Source organism: Uloborus diversus, chromosome 2 (genome assembly GCF_026930045.1).
Source record: "Uloborus diversus isolate 005 chromosome 2, Udiv.v.3.1, whole genome shotgun sequence".
Lineage (NCBI taxonomy): Eukaryota > Metazoa > Arthropoda > Arachnida > Araneae > Uloboridae > Uloborus > Uloborus diversus.
In genome coordinates this window covers 137,204,456-137,223,838 of record NC_072732.1, presented here as the reverse complement: position 1 = coordinate 137,223,838, position 19,383 = coordinate 137,204,456, and the positions used below count along the sequence as shown (strand labels likewise).

Here is a 19,383-nt window from a genome sequence, read left to right as displayed (position 1 = left end):
TAAGAAATTAACTGACAATCGTTATATTATTACGTCAGCCTCAAAAATTGCCATCTCCCCCCCCCCCCTTTCGGTACTAAGTTTAAGAGAAAGTTAATGAACTTTATATAATTAGAGTGCATTGTGCCGTAGATGGGCACAAAAAAGTTTTTTTTTTCTTGTTCGATCTTGTTCTTTCTTTATTCTGGTCTTAAGCGAAATTTGTACTTAAATTGCCCATTTTTTGAGCAAAAATTCCATTTTGTGCTTATAATTTTCTGTTAATCATAAGAGCATTTTTTTTTTTTTTTTTTTTTTAGCGTAAGATGAACCTTATTTGAACTTTCTAAGTCCTTTAGAAAGTCTGAAAAAGAGTCACTTTTTTAAATGTTGGACACTTGTGATAGTTAATGTCTTCAATTTTCATAAAAATTGCAGGATGTGTTAGTGGTACTATAAGAAAATGTGAAGTTTTTTTTTTTTTTTTTTTTTAAGTGACGTGTTTGTCTTTGGGTAGATGTCAAATTACTACGGCTTTACGGGTGACTCACGGCTTTAGCAAATATCCGGGCCCAAACAAGGAAAAAAAAGTAAAAAAAGTTGCATTTTCAATTGACCTTCGCCCTCAAAGCCATGGGTGAGCCATCAAAATATTTATGCCAGCAAGTACCTAGTATCAAGTAGCACCTACATTTAAAAGAATTGGCATGGGTCACTCATTGCTTTTGAAGCAAAGCAATCATGCATTTAGCGCTTTTTTTTACTACCTTAAACTTTGACCTCTACTCCATGGCCAACAAGTTAAATTTCAAAGGAAAGAAGTTTTTTATCTTTTCTTATCACGATAGTAATAAAATATCCTGAAAGTTTCAGAAAAATTGAGTGTCAACTATCAGGCCCTCATTCACTTTGTCCAGCTTAAAAAAATAAATAAATAAAAAAAAAAAAAAAAACTCTTAAAAGTTTGAAAGTGAAAAAAAATGGCATTGTGATATTCTGTTGTTTGTGGGCGGACGGTTTCTTTTTCTTCTTTTTTTTTTTACATTTTGAAAGGGAAGGTTTTTTTTTCTTTCTAGTATTGGGGTTTTCCTTCGCATTTTTTAAATTTTCTCATGTTTTTCTACTTTGTTTTTCCTACTTTCTACACGTTACCTACTTTTCATACTTATATATTTTGGTTCAGACTCCTTTTTCTAGCATTAGAATTATGAAATTTGGCCCAGTATTCATCAAGGTAATTCAAGTTCGATTGCTTCCATTAGTAAAAGTATGAATAAAAAGTTAAGTTTCTTTTTACCTTTGATTTTCCACTCTGTAATAAATCCTATCAAACTGCTTCTTAGCCAGCTATCAAAAATTTGTTTAAAGTTTATTGTTAAAACATCTCAGTACTCAGGTTTTTAAATTTTATTGTTGAGTCAAGAGACCATAGATTTTGCCTAATACCGTTCCGCATACATTACTGATAAATTCTCAAGTCTTGTTATCTGATAGTTCATTTTACAACTGAAAAATATCATTGATGAATCTCACATATTTCAAAACTTCTTTTCTTACACGTAAAGAATTAAACTATGTAACCACTCTTTCTAAAAATAAGTTCTCAGTGTCAGAAGAATGTCATTTTTACATAAATTTTCCGTACATCATCCACCTAATACATTGATTCGCTATCAACAACAAAAACTTAAGTTTGCAAACTTTAAAAATGCTGGAACCCGCAAAATTGATCACTGACGAAAAAACGCGGAAACATCCGTGAGCGATTTATAACGGCTGCCTAGTGAAATGAGGGAGTAAAATTATAGGTGAAAGTCTAACATCTTCCATATAGGGGATTTTTTATTTTTATTTTATTTATTTATTTATTTTAAATCTTAAGACATGGTTTTTCATCGGCATGGAAGCATCTCAGACCTAACTTCATGATTAAAGTGTCATTTTTACCACAAAAGAGTGAAAATGTTTTGAATTTATTATAAGCCACGACGCCGACAAACTATGTTATTTTTATTTTTTTGGGCAGCGCATTCATGTTTTACTCAAAATTATGTGAAAATTCCAAAAGTGAGAAAATTAATAAAAAAAGAAATAAATTTAAAAAATATAATAATGGAAAATTATTAATTGAATGTAATTATATCAAATGTTACATTTACTTATAACCATTCTAACAAATATTTATTCAATAAACAAAACAAGCGTTTTTGAACTTCTCAAAACAAATAAAGTATAGTTGTACTACTTTTGGCTCGATGAAGGTAAAATGTCAACTTACATTGCTAATAAAATCACCGAAGTAACGGGACTGAAGTGACGTCATAAATAGGAAAGCATTTGACTAAGGCCCCTTATATAGCGGCTCTATTTGAAGCCGAAAACGATGCGCCAAATGCAGTGACTATCAGTGACATGCAATGACATGCAATGTATTCAGTGACATGCAATGTAAATGAGCAAATGCATCCAAGGTTTTTTTTATAAATTTAGTTTACATTTTGTCCCCTAAGAAATACAGCTGTTGTCGTTAAAGCGGCTACGCAACTGATAGTCGTATTGCTGAGTTTTCAAATCTGCAAAAAATATGAGAGAGCTTGAAAAAAAGAATACTTAACACATAATAGACGTTAACTGTAAATAAACAGCCGAACTAAATGACCTTTCGATTTTTTTACCACAGGCCAAGTCGTGTGGGTACTGCTAGGATTGAATAAAACAGCATGAAAATTAAAACATTGAGTCATAAATTAAATATTAGTTGATGGAAACAGAGAATGTGCTGTAAATATTTACGACGTGGTTGTAATTTAAGACATCAACAAAAACTAATGTTAAAGTAAAAATTACAAAATCCGATCCCAACTGCCTCATCTACTACTGAAAATGAACCTCGCGGGAAACATATAAAGCAAAAAGATATATTAATTTTTTTCTAGATAACATGATAAAACACGGAAGAGGAAAGATTATCACTGCTACTAAGTTTTGCTAGTTACAAAAGCAGAATCAACAGCGAAAATTCCTTTCAAATCCTTGGTTTTATATACTAAAATCAATTACAAGTATTTTATTTGTTAACGATTACAGAATGGCAAAAGATATTAATTTTAAATCATTGAACTTTTTTTTTCCTTCAAAAATGAAATCGCTACGATTTGCATGAATAATGGCTTAGAATTCGTCCGTCATTTCGAATATTTCCAATTATATCTACCGCACCTGCAAGTTGGCATCTTCCAGTTTAGAATATGGAGGCCCAATGTATCAGTGATGTCAAAAAAAAGCTTTTCTGCCAGTGCCAAACTTAATGGCGGATTTTTTTATTTCCTGTTTTATATGAACAAAGGTTGTCCATCTAGGATATTTATCTCTTATTGTTCGTCTAAAATGCCGGTTCCTCACAGCACAAATGAATCAGTGAGAAGCAAAGGGATGCAAGTGACAAAATTAAAAGTTTGCAAATAACCAGTGCAAATGATAGGAGAACCTCTCCTCTGTTTTAGAGAAAGATGTATTATCCCTGGTAGGTGCTGCTATGCAGCGTGATTTAGAGGAAAATTTCAATTAAAACCTACCTAGGATCTGAACTTCAAACGCGTTTCACTCAAAGCTTTAACACGTCCACTTACATCCCTCTCTTTCTCCCTGCTTCAAATGAATTCAAAGAATAAGTCTTGTCTCCATGTTCTATGCTGTACTTGATGCAAATTCAAGTTGGACAGTTGGCCCTTGATGAATTCATGGATGAACCACGGCCTATTAGCCAAGAGGAAAATAGTTCTGATACTAATTATGTGCTTGATAGCTTTTGAACGGTTCGGGGTCAAAATGTCGCCACCGAAATGTCGCCGGTCCACAATGTCGCCGGCCCAAAATGTCGCCAGTTCAAAATGTCGCCGGCCCAAAATGTCGCCGGCCCAAAATGTCGCCAGTCCAAAATGTCGCCGGGCCAAAATGTCGCCTGTCCAAAATGTCGTAGATCCAAAATTCGCTCATTCAGTTGGTAAGAAAAATGCAAATGTACAAAAATGCTGTTTAAAACCAAATTTGCAGAATAAATGATTACTGCCTTTAATGAATGTCTCCGTTAAAAATGGGACTGGACTGAGTTTCTTGATAAATTCTAAAAAGATTATTCCGTTTTGATTCGCAACTCTCGGCTGTTTTTCAGCAAACAAATAGAATACAAGCGTTACGTTATCTTATTTCTTAATACAAGCGTTACGTTATCTTATTTCTTGTGACTCGCTATCTACCAACTGTAAAACGTTCTGACGGCGTTCAGTTCTAACGTTCGCTAAATTATTTTAAACTTTTCTTCAAGAATAGTGTGCGTTTGTATGTGACCGATTTTTTGGGGCCATTCTACGTCAAAACCTGTAGTAAGAATTCGAACGATACCCGCAAGTACCCATATATGATTTAGGGCTGCATGGTTTTTTGCGTCAATTCGTTCAAGATAGTGGAGTAACTGAACGTTTTCATCGATATGCGTGACTCATTGCTCAAAAAATGATGAACGGAATTAAATAAAATGTTAGGAAGCAGCAGGGGGACAGATTTTGGGGCCAATAACAACAGAGGGTGGAGCAATCGAATGTTTTCTTTTTCCTTTCTTTTTTATTATCTGTGACTGATATATCTCAAAAAGTAATACAGTAGACCCTCGTTTTAAGCGGGTTTATTTTACGCGGTTTCGATTATACGCGGTTGAAGATTTGACACCTTTATTTTAATTTACGTAGATGAGTTTCGGTTTTACGCAGATGCGGCAATGCAAACGGGTAACATTTTCCTCTCTTTCAAAACCCAAGCTCCTAAACATTACACGTAACTAACTGCATTTTGGCGAGCTAATAATCGAACTTGGGTCCTTGGAGACATTTTATGCGATTGGTTCCAGAGCTTTTTCCATCAGAAGTAAAGTGATGAAACTCACACAGTTCAGAACTCACTGGAAGAAGAGCGTTTAGGAGTGACAAAGGAGGTCAAAACCAACGAGGATACCGACTCCGACAACCAAAAACGCTCACATTGAAAATTTTGAACCATTTGTAGACATTAGAAATGACCTTTCTGGTTTGTTAGTGAAGGAAGATTCTATCAAGGAAATGACGCAAGTGATCATGGATGCGTTAATGCTCCGCAAAGAATTAGAGAAAAATTCTTAATGACTACCAAAAGACTATCATAGCCAGCTCTTCTTCATAAACAGAACACGAAATTAGTTTGTTTTTTTATGCATATTATACATAAAAATCGATATAAGTACACATTAAACTTATTATACAATTAGTCATCACTAGAATGAAGTATTTTTTTATCTACGGAACCTAATCCCTATTATGACACTAATATTAGGTCTCAATTTACGCGGTTTCGATTTACGCAGCATTTCCGTGGAACATAACCCCCGCGTAAAACTACTGTACAAGGGTTAAGACAAAAGTTGGTCTACATGTATATCTTAAAGGGCGAGTTGCTCATTTATTTTTGGCTTCAGTCATCCCAAAAGGATGGATCACCGAATAATTTTTATCGTTTTATGTGACTGCTATATCTCAAGAAGTAATGCGAGGATTCATACAAAAATGTAGCATACAAGTGAAATGAAACGAAAATAAGCCTTATTTTCGTTTTAAGTTGAGTTTCGTAATCGTTTACGTGAGTCAGTGTAATTAAATAAACAATGAAAAGTATCCTGAATTTAAATATGAGAAGTTGAGCAAGATATCAATAAAATCTAAATTAGCCGTGTATTCCTCTCATTTTTGTAGCACTTTAACTAGCGTGGGTGTTAAATAAAAACTGAGTTTGCATTCTTATACAATTTGCGTAGTAAAAATTCACTAATTAAAACAGCAATTTTTTCTGAGAGAGAAAATTTATTTGTTTATTATTATTATTATCAATATTCTTTTCTTTCTGAATTACCAAGCTATATTGAGCTGGAACTATTACTTTTTGAAACTCATTTTAAAAATAAGTCTAGGTCAAAACTGATCTGAATAATCTCATTGATATCAGCTTATTTCACCATACATTATGAATTTTTTTTCTTTTCTATTTAAAATTGGAAAATGTGATTCAGCTGACAAGCGCTACTTCGCAAGCATGAAAGTATTCTCTTGAAAACCTTCAATAAAATAGCTGTTCTGAAATTGTCCCTTGATGTTCTATCGAATATATAAATTTCATGAATGTTGAGAATTGAAAATATTTGTCATCGCGTAGAGTCGTTTTTCAAAAATCTGAGTGAAAGACACCTGTTTTAGCAGTTATGGGTTTCATTGATTTCAAAAGATTTGACGGTGAACATTTCGACGTAATTTCAGAATTTTACTCATCAGAGATGGGAGTTCCCACGGCAATAATCTGTCATCTCTGTTAAACATTTGTTTTGCTGTCCCTAAATCCCGGTCGCAAAGGACATACAAATGTCCTCTCAGAGGAAGGTCTCGAGCAGTCTTGTTAAACTTCTTCAGTTTCATTTCCAGAAAAAGTCTCAGAACAGTTTTGATCTTACTTTAACCAACGTATATCTTACTGAAAACGTACAGTTTTTTTTTTTTTTTTTTTTTACAGTTCTTAGGGTGATGTTAATAAATCTATGAGAAAATTAAATTTCATTAAGATACTGTTCTACTTTATTTCCACCCTGGCCCGTGATTTCGAATTTTTCGAGTGAAAAGGGAGAGGGAGGATAACGGGCGTATAACCAATGCAAATTTCATAGGATTGCTATAAAAACCACTTCCACATGTATATAAAAAAAAAATTCAAAGTCGGGGGCCATTCCGCCTGATCCCCTAAATGGCTGACCTGTCGCTACCGTAATAATATGCTAGAGTGAAGGAGTTATTTGTTTTTACTTCATTACGCCAAAAAATACAAACCGCCTATTCTCTTGCCATATTCACATTGCGCCTCATTATTCTTTCATTCGCGTTTAGAACAGTTTAGTTTTACTTCCATACCAATTTTTTGTCTGAATCCTTGCGTTACATCTTGATCCTTTGCGTTACATCTTGAGTATTATTATTAATCAAATTAAACGAGAAAGAGAATTCAGTTGCAGCAGCCTTTCGCATGTTTACGTTTGTAATAGTATACAGAAAAACGTATGTTTTTCTGAAATATATCAATTTTCTGGAATTAATCTGATGTTTACGAATTAAGACAGGAGAAAACGTTTGGAATTTTTGAAGGAACTTACTTTGAAAGGCAATTAATATTCTTTCGCAACTTTTATGCTGAAAAGCATCGACGTACATTTAAATTTTTCGTACCAATTGAATTAGCGAATTTTGGGCCGGCGACATTTTGGACTGGCGACATTTTGAGACGGCGACATTTTGGAACGGCGACATTTTGGGCCGGCAACATTTTGAACCGGCGACATTTTGGACTGGCGACATTTTGAGACGGCGACATTTTGGGACGGCGACATTTTGGCCGCGACATTTTGGGCGTATACCCTTTTGGTTCTCTTAATAAAAATCCAATGTCTTTCCAGATGTCCAGTCCACTGAAGGATAGCCCCAGTAAATCAACTCAAGGCAATCAAGGGCAGCAGAAATCCAGTTCCAACCTTAAGAGGCAGGTGGTTATCTCCGGGGCCGTCGTGGACGGGGATGGCCGCCCTGGCCCTTCTACTTCCAAGACCCCAAAGGGGCATAAGAAAGAGAACAAGGAGGAGAGTAGTGGTACCACGACGAGCTCCAGCTCCACGCCTGTTGCACACAACAACAATAACCGTAACAATCAGAAGGATAACGGTAACAAAGACAAGTCCTGTTGCTTCTGTTGGTGCTGCTGTTGCAGTTGCTCATGGTGAGTTGACATTTTCTATCGAAAACGTACGCTTACTTACGCGTAATGTACTACTACAACCTAAGGTTAGAAAAAACCCTATCCCCAAGTAGGGCGCAACCAGCATTGTTTTGCGTCACTTATTCATAAAACTCCGTGTGTATGTTTCCTGAAAAGACTTAAGTTGGAGAATTTCAACATTCACCCGTGATTCCTCGGAAATCTCAAATCTTTCGCAGGAGTTTTTACTATGTGAATGATAACATAAACTGGCGAATGTCGATATTTACCAGTTTTCGGTCTGTTATGGTTACATATATACTCATATGCAAATATAAAGTGTGTTCAAAAAGGCCTTGATGCATTTTAAAAATTCGCAGAAAGATGACCGTATGAGACGAGAGTGTGCTTAAATTTGCTGCATACGTTTTTTCCCCCAGTGGAGAACTACATTTTTTAATGTAGAAAAAGTTTTGTGCTTACGACGCTACGCATAAGTCACTGAAGAAGCGGGCTTGCTTTTAAATTAAAAAAGGTTTTTTTTTCCCTTGCATTTTCAATGTTTAACAGAAAGATACGAATTGATTAAATTAAACTTTCTCGGTGCGTTCTATATACAAAGCGAAAAAAAATCGTACTTTCGATCTCTCACAGAAGGTTCTCTGCCTCATGAAAGAGCTATTTCCGACCCTGCATTGCTATGTGATTCCGAATCATCAATATGTCCCCCCGACACTTCCTGCAAGTTTGTACCGATGTTTACGAGATATGGGGAAACTAGGGAGGCTTGATCCATAGGGGGGACTTGACTCATGAGATTTTTTCATGAAAAGGATATTTAGGAAAAATTTTAGACATATTATTGGTTGACCAATCACATTACAGTGCTTCTCAGGGCGAAGCCATTTCAGAATTATTAGTGGTTTACAAGTAATTTAGTGTTAAATGATGCTACAACTTTCAAGTAAAGTTTGAAGATTTTGGAGTGTGTTGAATTTTAACCTCCAGTTTTGAGGGAAATGAATTTCAAAAGCATACATATATTAGTCATTTCTCTAACTATATATGGATATGCAGTAGTTTTATATAACTTACTCTAGTCGCTAAAAAAAAGGGTAAACAGAAGAAAGGTCTCAAGGGAGCTTTGACCCAAGCTAGCTAGTGAGACTTGACCCAAAGACTAATTAGATGTTTTTGTTTAATTTGATGCTTTTGCAATACATTTTTGTTTATGAATAGCTAAAATATTGTGATTTTTGCTCATAATTTGATTTTATTGATCTAACTTGCTAAAAATTTAAGGTTTAAAAAAAAGAACAAAAACTATCTACTGAGCTTTGACCCAAGCTAACGAGGAAGACTTGGTCCAAAGAATAATTTGATGTTTTTTCAATGACTTTTTGTTTATTAATAGCTAAAATATTGTGATTTAGGCCTAATGATTTTATTTTATCTAAGAAATAATTCTAATATTTTGCATTGGAAAGCCTGATTTTTTTTTAACTTAATGAATAACTAAAATATTTTGGTTTAATTCTTTTTATTTGACTTTCTAAAAATGAACTTTCTAAAATAAAAATAATCTTTAAGTCCAATGATTTATTACTTATCTGAACTGAAATATTGCTTAGCTCTGAACTGATAAAGTTTTAAATTTGACTTCTACTTTTCTGCTGATGTGGAGTAAGAAGCGTAACACTTCACCTAAAGAGTGAAAATTTGTACATTCATTTCAAGTATCACCTCTTAAAGCAAAAAAGACCATAAAACCCGCGGTTTTTATTTCAGTACCTATGAATCTCCTTACATTCATGAAGGTGGGTCATGTCTCCCTAAGTGTGGGGTCAAGTCTCCCCAGATCTAGGCACACTTGAACCATAGACCCCCCCCCCCCAGATCCGCTGGAGAAATATAATTTTTTTGCACCATTTCTATTTATGCTATCATTTTTAGCCATAATAATCGGGCAAATTGACAAACTATTTGTCTATAATTTTTATTTCGTTGTAACTATTCTATGAAAAAAAAAAGGAAAGTAGAAAACCAAAAATTGGACCAAGTCTTCCTAGCTAAATCACCCCTGCCCGCATGTCTACGATATTTTTTATTCGTTTTAATTTGAGTCTATGTAGTACTGTATGGAGAAAAAATAATCTTGGATCATGTATGTATTTGTGTGTCATTTGGTTAAGCGCAGTGTTGTAGAGGAGGAGACCATCACATGCCGACTGAATTCATTTTAGGTGTCTTAATGCTCTTTCCCGCAGCCTCTCTGTGCACAACCAAATGAAAAAGAACACCAATAAGATGCATCAGATCAATTCGCAGGCCGACAATTTCTTCAACGGAAGTGATTCCGACGTGCAGTAAGTGCTTTTAATTCTCATGATGGAAAAGCATGCTTCATTGTTTTGTTCACTGTCATATTTAAACTTTTTTCATTTGAGGTGGGTGCGCCAAATAAGGTCATGTAGGCCGATAAGGCCAATTCCTCCAATTTTTTGATGTAGATTAGAGAAAATTCGTTATATCGTGATTTTATCGTCATCAGAAAGCCTGACTGGTACTAACTAAAGTGTTATCAGCTATGATTTTGTTATCAACAGGTAACAGTGTAGCAACAGTAAAAGAGTCTTGTCAAAATTGCTGATCTTATTTTGCAGTAAAACATAACTGAATCTTAATTTTTTACATGGAACTATTTTCTTCCTATTTTTTATGAATCGTGTAATGAATATGCAAAATTTGGAGCCAATTGAATCATAAATGAGCGAGATACCAAGCCATTTACCAAAGGTAACCTTATTTGACGTACTTGACTTATAAGTAATGTCTTTTTCTTCTGGAAAAAAAGGTGGTCTTACGAAATTCAGGATACTATAGCATAAATCTGAATTTAGGACATTTACGGTTTTAACGAATTCGAAAAAACTTCCAAAGCTGCAAACTTTTCGGTATTTTACTGTTACCAGGACCGGATTCGGACATCATTACACCGTTAGCTTATGGCGGGAAAGTAAAAGTGAAAATATTCAAATCCCTCCCCCACCTCCAGTCCAAAATTACTACTTCATATGCAAAAGTAGATGCAGCTGTGGGAAAGGGTATAACGATCATGACTTCATCTCAATACAGTCGGACCTTGATATAAGGTCACCGCTCAGGACTTCGCAATACTGACCTTATAAGCGGGGTGACTTTATAACCGATTCATACATATTTTTTAATAGATAAGCATGTATATACATTAATTCTTTGCAAAATTTAATACATTCAAATGCATCAGCAAAAATTAGGTTATAGTAGTTTAATCGATTTAAATCAATTACAATTTTGGTATCAGTAAGAAATTTTAAGATGACTGAAAAATTTTCATTTAGAACAAAGTTACGCCCAGATATGCCCAAGCAAAGTACTGATGCACCACTAACCTAACTTAAAATTATCAATAATGCAAGATTTCCGCGATTTTTCTTTACTTTAAGCACATTTGTTTCTAGTATCTTCTGAAAATTTCCTTTAGCTCTCTCATAGCTAGTAAAAAAAAGTCTCAAGACGTGCATTTCATGTGCTTACTAGTGTTACTGCTTCATTTTCTTTTAGTATCATTGTCGTTATATTCACATTCTACTGCTTTAGCTACACTTCATGCTACGTTAGTAGGGGAAATGACTTTTCACTTTTTAAGGATCCGATCGTATAATGTGGAAAATTCTTTTGGAGTGAATCTGTGAGGCACTGAAATCATTCAGAGTAAGTCAGACAAAATGAATCTTATAAGCAATTACTATTTTTTAACCTGACTATATATCCGATAGTACATAACATTGAATTCCTATTCAGTGAGCCATGATTTTAGAAAAGTGACTTTATGTGCGGGATGGTCTTTGACCTCATGTCGAGTTTTGACTATATAACCAAAGATGCGCGAAAACTGCTCTTTTAGGGCTTCAATTTCGAGAAATTTTCAAAAGGAGAGAATCCGAACCCCTCAGTTAGTGGTGCATAGTACATATTTGGCCAGAGTTCTACAAGTAATGTAGGGGGGGGGGTGAATTTTTCTTACTAAAAACAGAAAGAAAAACTGATAAAATACACGAAAAAAAAGAAAAAGACACTCCTACTTGAGTGCTGCTTTAAGTAATAACGCATTTAAAACTAAAAGCTGGATTCGCAGTTGCTCGTATGAACTATTTGAAGACCAGTCTCAATAGCAGAAAAATACCGAGTTTTCAGTCACCAGACTTTTTGCGCAAGCAGCAAAAAACTGGGTATGCTGCTATATGTTTGGTCAGGGGATAACTTTCCCCTAATTTGATTGAGCTGAAGATGGTCACACAAGATTCTGTTGAAATACTTCTGGATTTAATTTTATTTTTTAATGTAATATTTATTTTAATTAAGAACTATATCTTGGTATTTGTTGCTCAGATATCTTGATTATGCCTTGCAGTGTTGCAAATGCATGTATGAAATTAAATTTTACAGCTCAATCCACAAAATGGATGTATACCATAGATATAGTATAACTAGATTAACAACTTCATAGCGACAGCTACTGACTGCCGCGAAACGCGCGAAACTGAAGTAAATGGGCAAGAGCTCAGCCTATATATACAAGGATGCAATGCTGTTCCCTGCATCCTATCAGGCTACGGCAAAAGTTGTTTGCGCTCATACTCTAAGACGCGTGCATGCGCATTTCGGACGCTTGCCTGTCTACTAAAAGGCCTCGGTTGTCCATGGAACCGGTTTCTCGTTTTGTATCTAGTTTATACTACATTTATAATCTATAAGCAAGTTAATCATAAATGCTACAATTTCCCTTCCACGTGTCTTTTCCTGTATTAAATTTTTCAATAGTTGATTGAACATAAAATATAAAACTTTTGTACACATTTTTTAAAATTTTTTATGAATACTATGAAAATGTTGCAAAAGTAAAGCATTAGTAAGGGCAAATGCCCTTACTAATTAAAATTTTGTAATATTTATTTCGCATGATCAAAAAACAGCAAAATCAGCAACCGTCCGGATGTATTTAATTGTTTTAACTCTGAAGTTATCAATACCTAATTCTGCACCTCAGAGTTAGAGTGACGTAAGTCACATGATCGCTATTTTACAGGAGAGAGGAAAAACGTTTATCTGGCTCATTCAAATAATAGGACACGCGCTCTTTAAACAGTGGTTAATAATTCCAAAGGAGTTTTTTTTTTTTTTTTTGAGCAATCACGATTGCTTATTGTTCTCACTTGATCGTCCTTGATGTTATGGTTCCTTTTTCAGCTTGAACCAGGGGCCTCTGCAGCACCAGCTTGGCGGTGGTTTCCATGTCCTACACTTGCATGCTGATGCACATACACACTCACACACGCACGCGCATTACACGCATACACACGTCTACGTGCACACACGCAAGCCTACACACCCACTCAACTAGACACACGTAACCACTCATTAAGAGGGTTGTGCTTGGGGGGCTGGGAGCCGCTTCTAGGAATAATAACTCCAATGAGTAGGGTCTTGTCGTAACTCGTGATTGCGAAAAACATAATTTGAATTCAAAGTTTCAGAATTCAAATTAAAGTTGATTAAAGGAAATGGGTCACAGTTTTTTTTTTTTTTTTTTTTAGAATTACGGTCACATGGCTCGACACATGGCACTAACAAACGAAAAATCTCAATCTGTGAACTTGTGTTAGTATGGCTCTGAGGTGCAGAATTAACGTCTAAATTACAACTATTAGACAATGTAACTGAAGATAGCAGTTAAGTGTTATTTGAAATCGAAATCAACAAATTGTATGAAAATTTTCCGGTTTTTGCATTGAATTTAAAGTTGTTCAGAACCTCCTTCCATTATTATTAATTACTATTACTATCATCATCATCATCATCATCATCATTATTATTATTATTATATTTTCTATTATTAGTATAAATGTTATTATTATTATTATTAATTTCTATTGATATTATTATTGTTGTTGTTGTTATCATTATAACTATTATTATTACTATTATTTTATAAGATAAAGAAAAAAAGAAAAGTGGCAAAAACCTTAAATCGCTTCTCTGTTTAGTGTTTAGTCTTACTTAATACAAAATCTTAATCAAGTTCCTGAAGTTCGTTTTTCGCATCTTTTTTACTTTCCTACACTTTTGTATAAATCATGTTTTAAGTTTCATAATCGAAAAGTTAATCTCAAATCCAGCTCTTACAGCGGAGCAAACATATGTTTAGTACGTATTAGTACTCACATTTTATTTTTTATTATAATTAGCCCATTTACTAGCTTTGGTAAGTAGTACATCTTATTTTAAATTGATGAGTCTTTGATTATCTTAATTTTGTAAGTGTTTATGAGCCATTGTCTGTAAGGATCAGGCAGGTTGTGATTGTTGACATTTCTAATTTTCATTGTTTTTGCAAATGTTGTTCCTTATCATGAATGTAATGTTTGAGCAAAATATGAGTTTTATCTGCCTTGCCGTTTTTAGGAAGTTAAATTTTTAAATTTAGGGGGCATGGCACATTTTTGCGTGTTTTTCAAATTTGCTGATTTTAAAGTTCTTGTTGCTTTACGTGCCCCTATAATGACACGGATTTTTAAATTCTATACTATTATATGGTCTTCTTAGATACTATTACAGCTGTCAAATTGGTGTCACTACGAGGGCGACGGCCACAAACTCCGTTTAAAAATGACCGAAAAATAATTTTTTTACTACATTCAATGTCAATTTTCTCAAAGCGCCTTCATAATGACAGCAACGTTTTACATAAACTCCTAGCTACACTTGCAAACATCAAAAATATGTAATGAAATTGGTGTCACTATAAGAGCGTCAGAAGATATTGGAATTTTTATGTGATATATTTCACAAAAATGCAAATGTTTAAAATCTAACTACTACTCTCGCCCTCATAGCAGAGATCTGAAACTAATTAAGTTTGATAACCAACATGTTCGTCTAACATATGAACGAAAAAAAATCGCTGTCATTCCTATTACTTTCGGAAATATAATCATTCGAAATTAGTATGTTATGGAGTTATTTAAAAAAAGACTTTTCTAATTCGAATGGCTTTTTGCACGGTTTGTTTTAAACTTTAATGTAAAATTACAGTAGTGACACCTAAAATAATGTGTTTCTAATGTTTTTTATAAAAAAAGCTTTATAAAAAGCATTAGAAACACAGTAAATCGATATAGGTATAGATGGACGTATTGTGTAATGTGCATTATAGGCTAAAATAGTCATACTAATATTCATACTTTTTTCAACCATACAAATTTTTTTTATCTGTTATTTATATTAAAAATGCAACTATTTATAACATAATGTCTTAAATGGTTATAAACATAATGTATTTTATAGCGAGCATTCAGAATCTGAAACATAATTTGAGGATGACGTAGACTAAAACAAAGAAAACATAAAAAATCAAATCACCCAGTTTCAGAAAGACGGTCATCTCTTATTGATATCTGGTAATTTTGTAGCACTAAATCTTGGGAAAACATGGTATCCCGGAGAAATAGTAGAAGTTGACCATTTGCTAATCTGAATACAACTAGTCCCCTCATAGCAGAGATCTGAAACTAATTAAGCTTGATAACCGACACGTTTGTCTAACATTTCAACTAATAAAATTAGTGTAACTCCTACTACTTTTGGAAACATCATCATTCGAAGTTAGTATGTTCTGGTGCATTTTTTTTCATTTATTATTATTATTTTTTGTTTATTTTATTTGTTTATTTATGTATGTTGTTAATTTAATCTTAACACACCCAGATAGTGTTTTTGGCCATATTTTTTTAAAATTTATTAAAAAGAAGCAACGTTTAATATAAACAGCTTTGGGTAGTAAGAGCGTCTATATCTTGAATAGAAAATGCTCGTTTTGATATAGGTACAGGTAGATCTATTTTGCATAATATGTTTAGATTATCATACCAATACTCGCCTTTTTTCCGGTCAAATAAATTTATTTATTCCAATACTTCTTGCCATGCATTTGACCTTTACTTGCAAATAGTTAACCTTTACTTGCAATTTCTACTATTTCTCCGGGATACCATGTTTTCTCAAGCTTTAGTGCTACAAAATTACCAGATCAATAAGAGATGACTGTCTTTCTGAAACTGGGTGATTTGATTTTTTATGTTTTCTTTGTTTTAGTCTACGTCAAACTTAAATTATGTTTCAGATTCTGAATGTTCGCTATATAATACATTATGTTCATAACTATTTAAGACATTATATATGTCTTATATATAATTGCATTTTTAATATAAATAACAGATAAAAAATTAGTATGGTTAAAAATATGAATATTAGTATGACTATTTTAGCCTATAATGCACATTACACAATACGTCCATCTGCACCTATATCGATTTACTGTGTTTCTAATGCTTTTTATAAAGCTTTTTTTTTTAAAGCATTAGAAACATATTATTATAGGTGTCACTACTGTAATTTTATATTAAAGTTTAAAACAAACCGTGCAAAAAGCCATTCGAATTAGAAAAGTCTTTTTTAAAATAACTCCATAACATACTAAATTCGAATGATTATATTTCCGAAAGTAATAGGAGTGACACCGATTTTTTTCATTCATATGTTAGACGAACATGTTGGTTATCAAACTTAATTAGTTTCAGATCTCTGCTATGAGGGCAAGAGCAGTAGTTAGATTTTAATTATTTGCATTTTTGTGAAATTTATCACATAAAAGTTCCAATATCTTCTGGCGCCCTTATAGTGACACCAATTTTATTACATACTAGCAAAAATACACGGCGTTGCCTGGGTCAGTAATAATTATGAGAAAAAATCGTTACTTGCTTTTGTTTTCTGGTTTAAGTGAAAGAATTTAAAACACATCTTTTTGACGTGATTAAAAACCGAGTTTCTTCCTTACCCATAAAAGTAAAATAGCAATAAGTATAAAGAACAAAATAGTATTGATTTAGAAACGAAAGCACTATATTTAAGCATATACAAATTTCCAAAACATGAAATTATTCTTCTCATGTTTAAACAGATTAATCTGTTGATACTTTTTTTTTAACATGGAGTCTAAAACCTTCTCTGTATTGCTATTGAAGTTGCTCGTAATCCCCTTATACTTGCTTTAGTTATTTTGGGAAATTTCAATCATTGTGGGCTCTTGGTGCGATTTTACCGAATTTGCGGAAATCGTTTTGGGATACCTTCGATGATGCTTTCTCCTTCTTTCCTTACTTTGTAAAACGATATGATATTAATTTTCGTTACAAAGATATTATCGTCAGGTGCTGAGATACTTTTGGTCACCATAAAATGGCGCTAAAGAGTTTCATCCGAAATGTTTCCAAAATAAGTAGTAAAATTTGGCGATTGTTTGAAATTGTGCAAAAAGGAAAATTAATGGAAGTTTTTGTGCTGTTTATGGATTTGCCTAATTTAGTTGCTGGATTATTTAACACAGTAAAAAAGTTTTTTAAAGATTCTTTGATTGGCGATATTTTGTTTACATGGTGAAAGCTGAGAAACATTATGACGTAGTCTTCGGCTTCAAAACCAGCGACGTTGAAAAAAACTGCCAAATGCATCAGCTATACGGAAATCTTTCTGCAAAAATTTTGGCGATCTGCTAGTTGATTGGATAATGAGTAAGTGTTCAATCAGCATAAATAATAATAAAAGCCAGTAATTACATTAAAGTTCCGTTTAAATGGAAAATGATCAGCCAAATCATATATTATTTTCCAATCTTGTGCAAAAATCTTACTTCAAGATTTGACTTGAGAAAAGCCTTGAACAGTCACGAAAAGCAAAGATAGTAAACAATACAACAATTGTCGCTATCGACAGGGAGTTGAGATGATACACTAAATACTGTATTGAGTTGAGGAAAGCCTTCGAACATGGAACTAAAAAGCTCATAACTCGTTTTTTATTCTACTTAGAAATTTCGAATAGGTGCCATGCTGAGCAGAAAAATCAGAGCTTTCGATGGACATATAATGTAAATATGTGCAAGTATTTTTTCATCCTCATATCAGAGAATTTATACGAAAATTGTATTTTATTGATCCCCTAAGGGGGTTTTGCCTCCCATAACGGGACGAATACTACCCTATGTGTTATTCTGATGCATAAGCTATATTATTGTAAAGTTTCATCAAAATCCGTTCAGTAGTTTTTGCGTGAAAGAGTAACAAACATCCATACATCCATACAGACAAACTTTCGCATATATAAAAGTAGTAAGATTTTTGATGTATGCAAGTGTAGCTAGGAATTTATGTAAAAACGTTGCTGTCATTATGAAGGCGCTTTGAGAAAATTGGCATTGAATGTAGTAAAAAAATTCATTTTCGGTCGTTTTTAAAGGAAGTTTTGTGGCCGTCGCCCTCGTAGTGACACCGATTTGACAGCTGTAATAGTATCTAAGAAGACCATATAATAGTATAGAATTTAAAAATCCATGTCATTATAGGGGAGCTTAAAGCAACAAGAACTTTAAAATCAGCAAATTTGAAAAAATGTGCCACGTCCCCTAAATTTAAAAATTTAATTTCCCAAAAATGGTAAGGCAGACAAAGCTCATATTTTGCAGAAACATTACATTAATGATAAGGAACAACATATGTGAAAATAAGAAAAATTAAAAATGTCAACAATCACAAAAGCCGTAAACTGCCTGATTCTTACAGACAGTGGCTCTTATGTACATGCGGAAATAATTGATATTCTTGCTCGAAAACAACTTTTGCAACTAATGCAAATAAATGCAACTTTTAGCTTTTAATTGTATTAAAGTATGAGCCATGCATATGATAATCTTGATACTTGCAAGCAAAATATGAAACTGACATTCTGTAGTTGTTGCATGCACTCGCACACATGTTCAACTGATATGAATATTTGTAACATTCATGCTGAATTTTTCATTTATTTTTCATGGTAATACAATTTTTATGACTTATTTTAAGTAGTAAGTGAAGTAATTTTAAAAGTAATTTACAAAGTCAGGTACTGTCCCGAAATTTCATATTTTTTGCAAGTTTTATACTACTTAGTTGATTAAACCCATAATGTTTTTACCACTTTTCAGACGTTCTGCTACCATCTTAAGCCTATTTTAAGCAACAATTTTAACCCCTTATATTTGTTTAATATTTTTAAAAATTGGTTTTAAGTTACTCCGCGCACGGGCTACTTGATCCACCTGAGTAAATCCATTAGAAAAGGCTGTAAAACAGGTGGTGGGATCAATGAGAACCAATGATTTTGACAGAAAACTCAAAACGTACATTCTAGTAAGCAAACTATTTTTTAAAAAAATATAATTTCAACGTATGCATAAAAAATATATTTAGGCAAACGTTATTCCTCAAATAGGAATATAATCAAGCTACAGCTAAAAGCAATATAAATGATCATTATTTAAACATTAGAAAGAATGAAAACTGCTCTCTTTAATAGCTTTGGTGGATTTATTTTCTCTTATATTATTTAATGCCTGCTTTTCATTGCTACTAAATTCGCAACTCCAAAAAACTATAGGGGGAGCTGCTGCCACTGTCT

The 19,383-nt window shown here is 33.4% G+C and overlaps 1 protein-coding gene across 1 annotated transcript in view; it reads left to right on the top strand.

The window, feature by feature from the left end:
• Window positions 1-19,383, top strand: part of LOC129216558 (regulator of G-protein signaling 20-like) — a 47,656-nt gene that overhangs the window by 7,326 nt on the left and 20,947 nt on the right. The window contains 2 exon segments of the mRNA XM_054850773.1: window positions 7,496-7,854; window positions 10,059-10,157. Of these exon segments, the coding sequence (XP_054706748.1) occupies window positions 7,496-7,854; window positions 10,059-10,157 (458 nt within the window).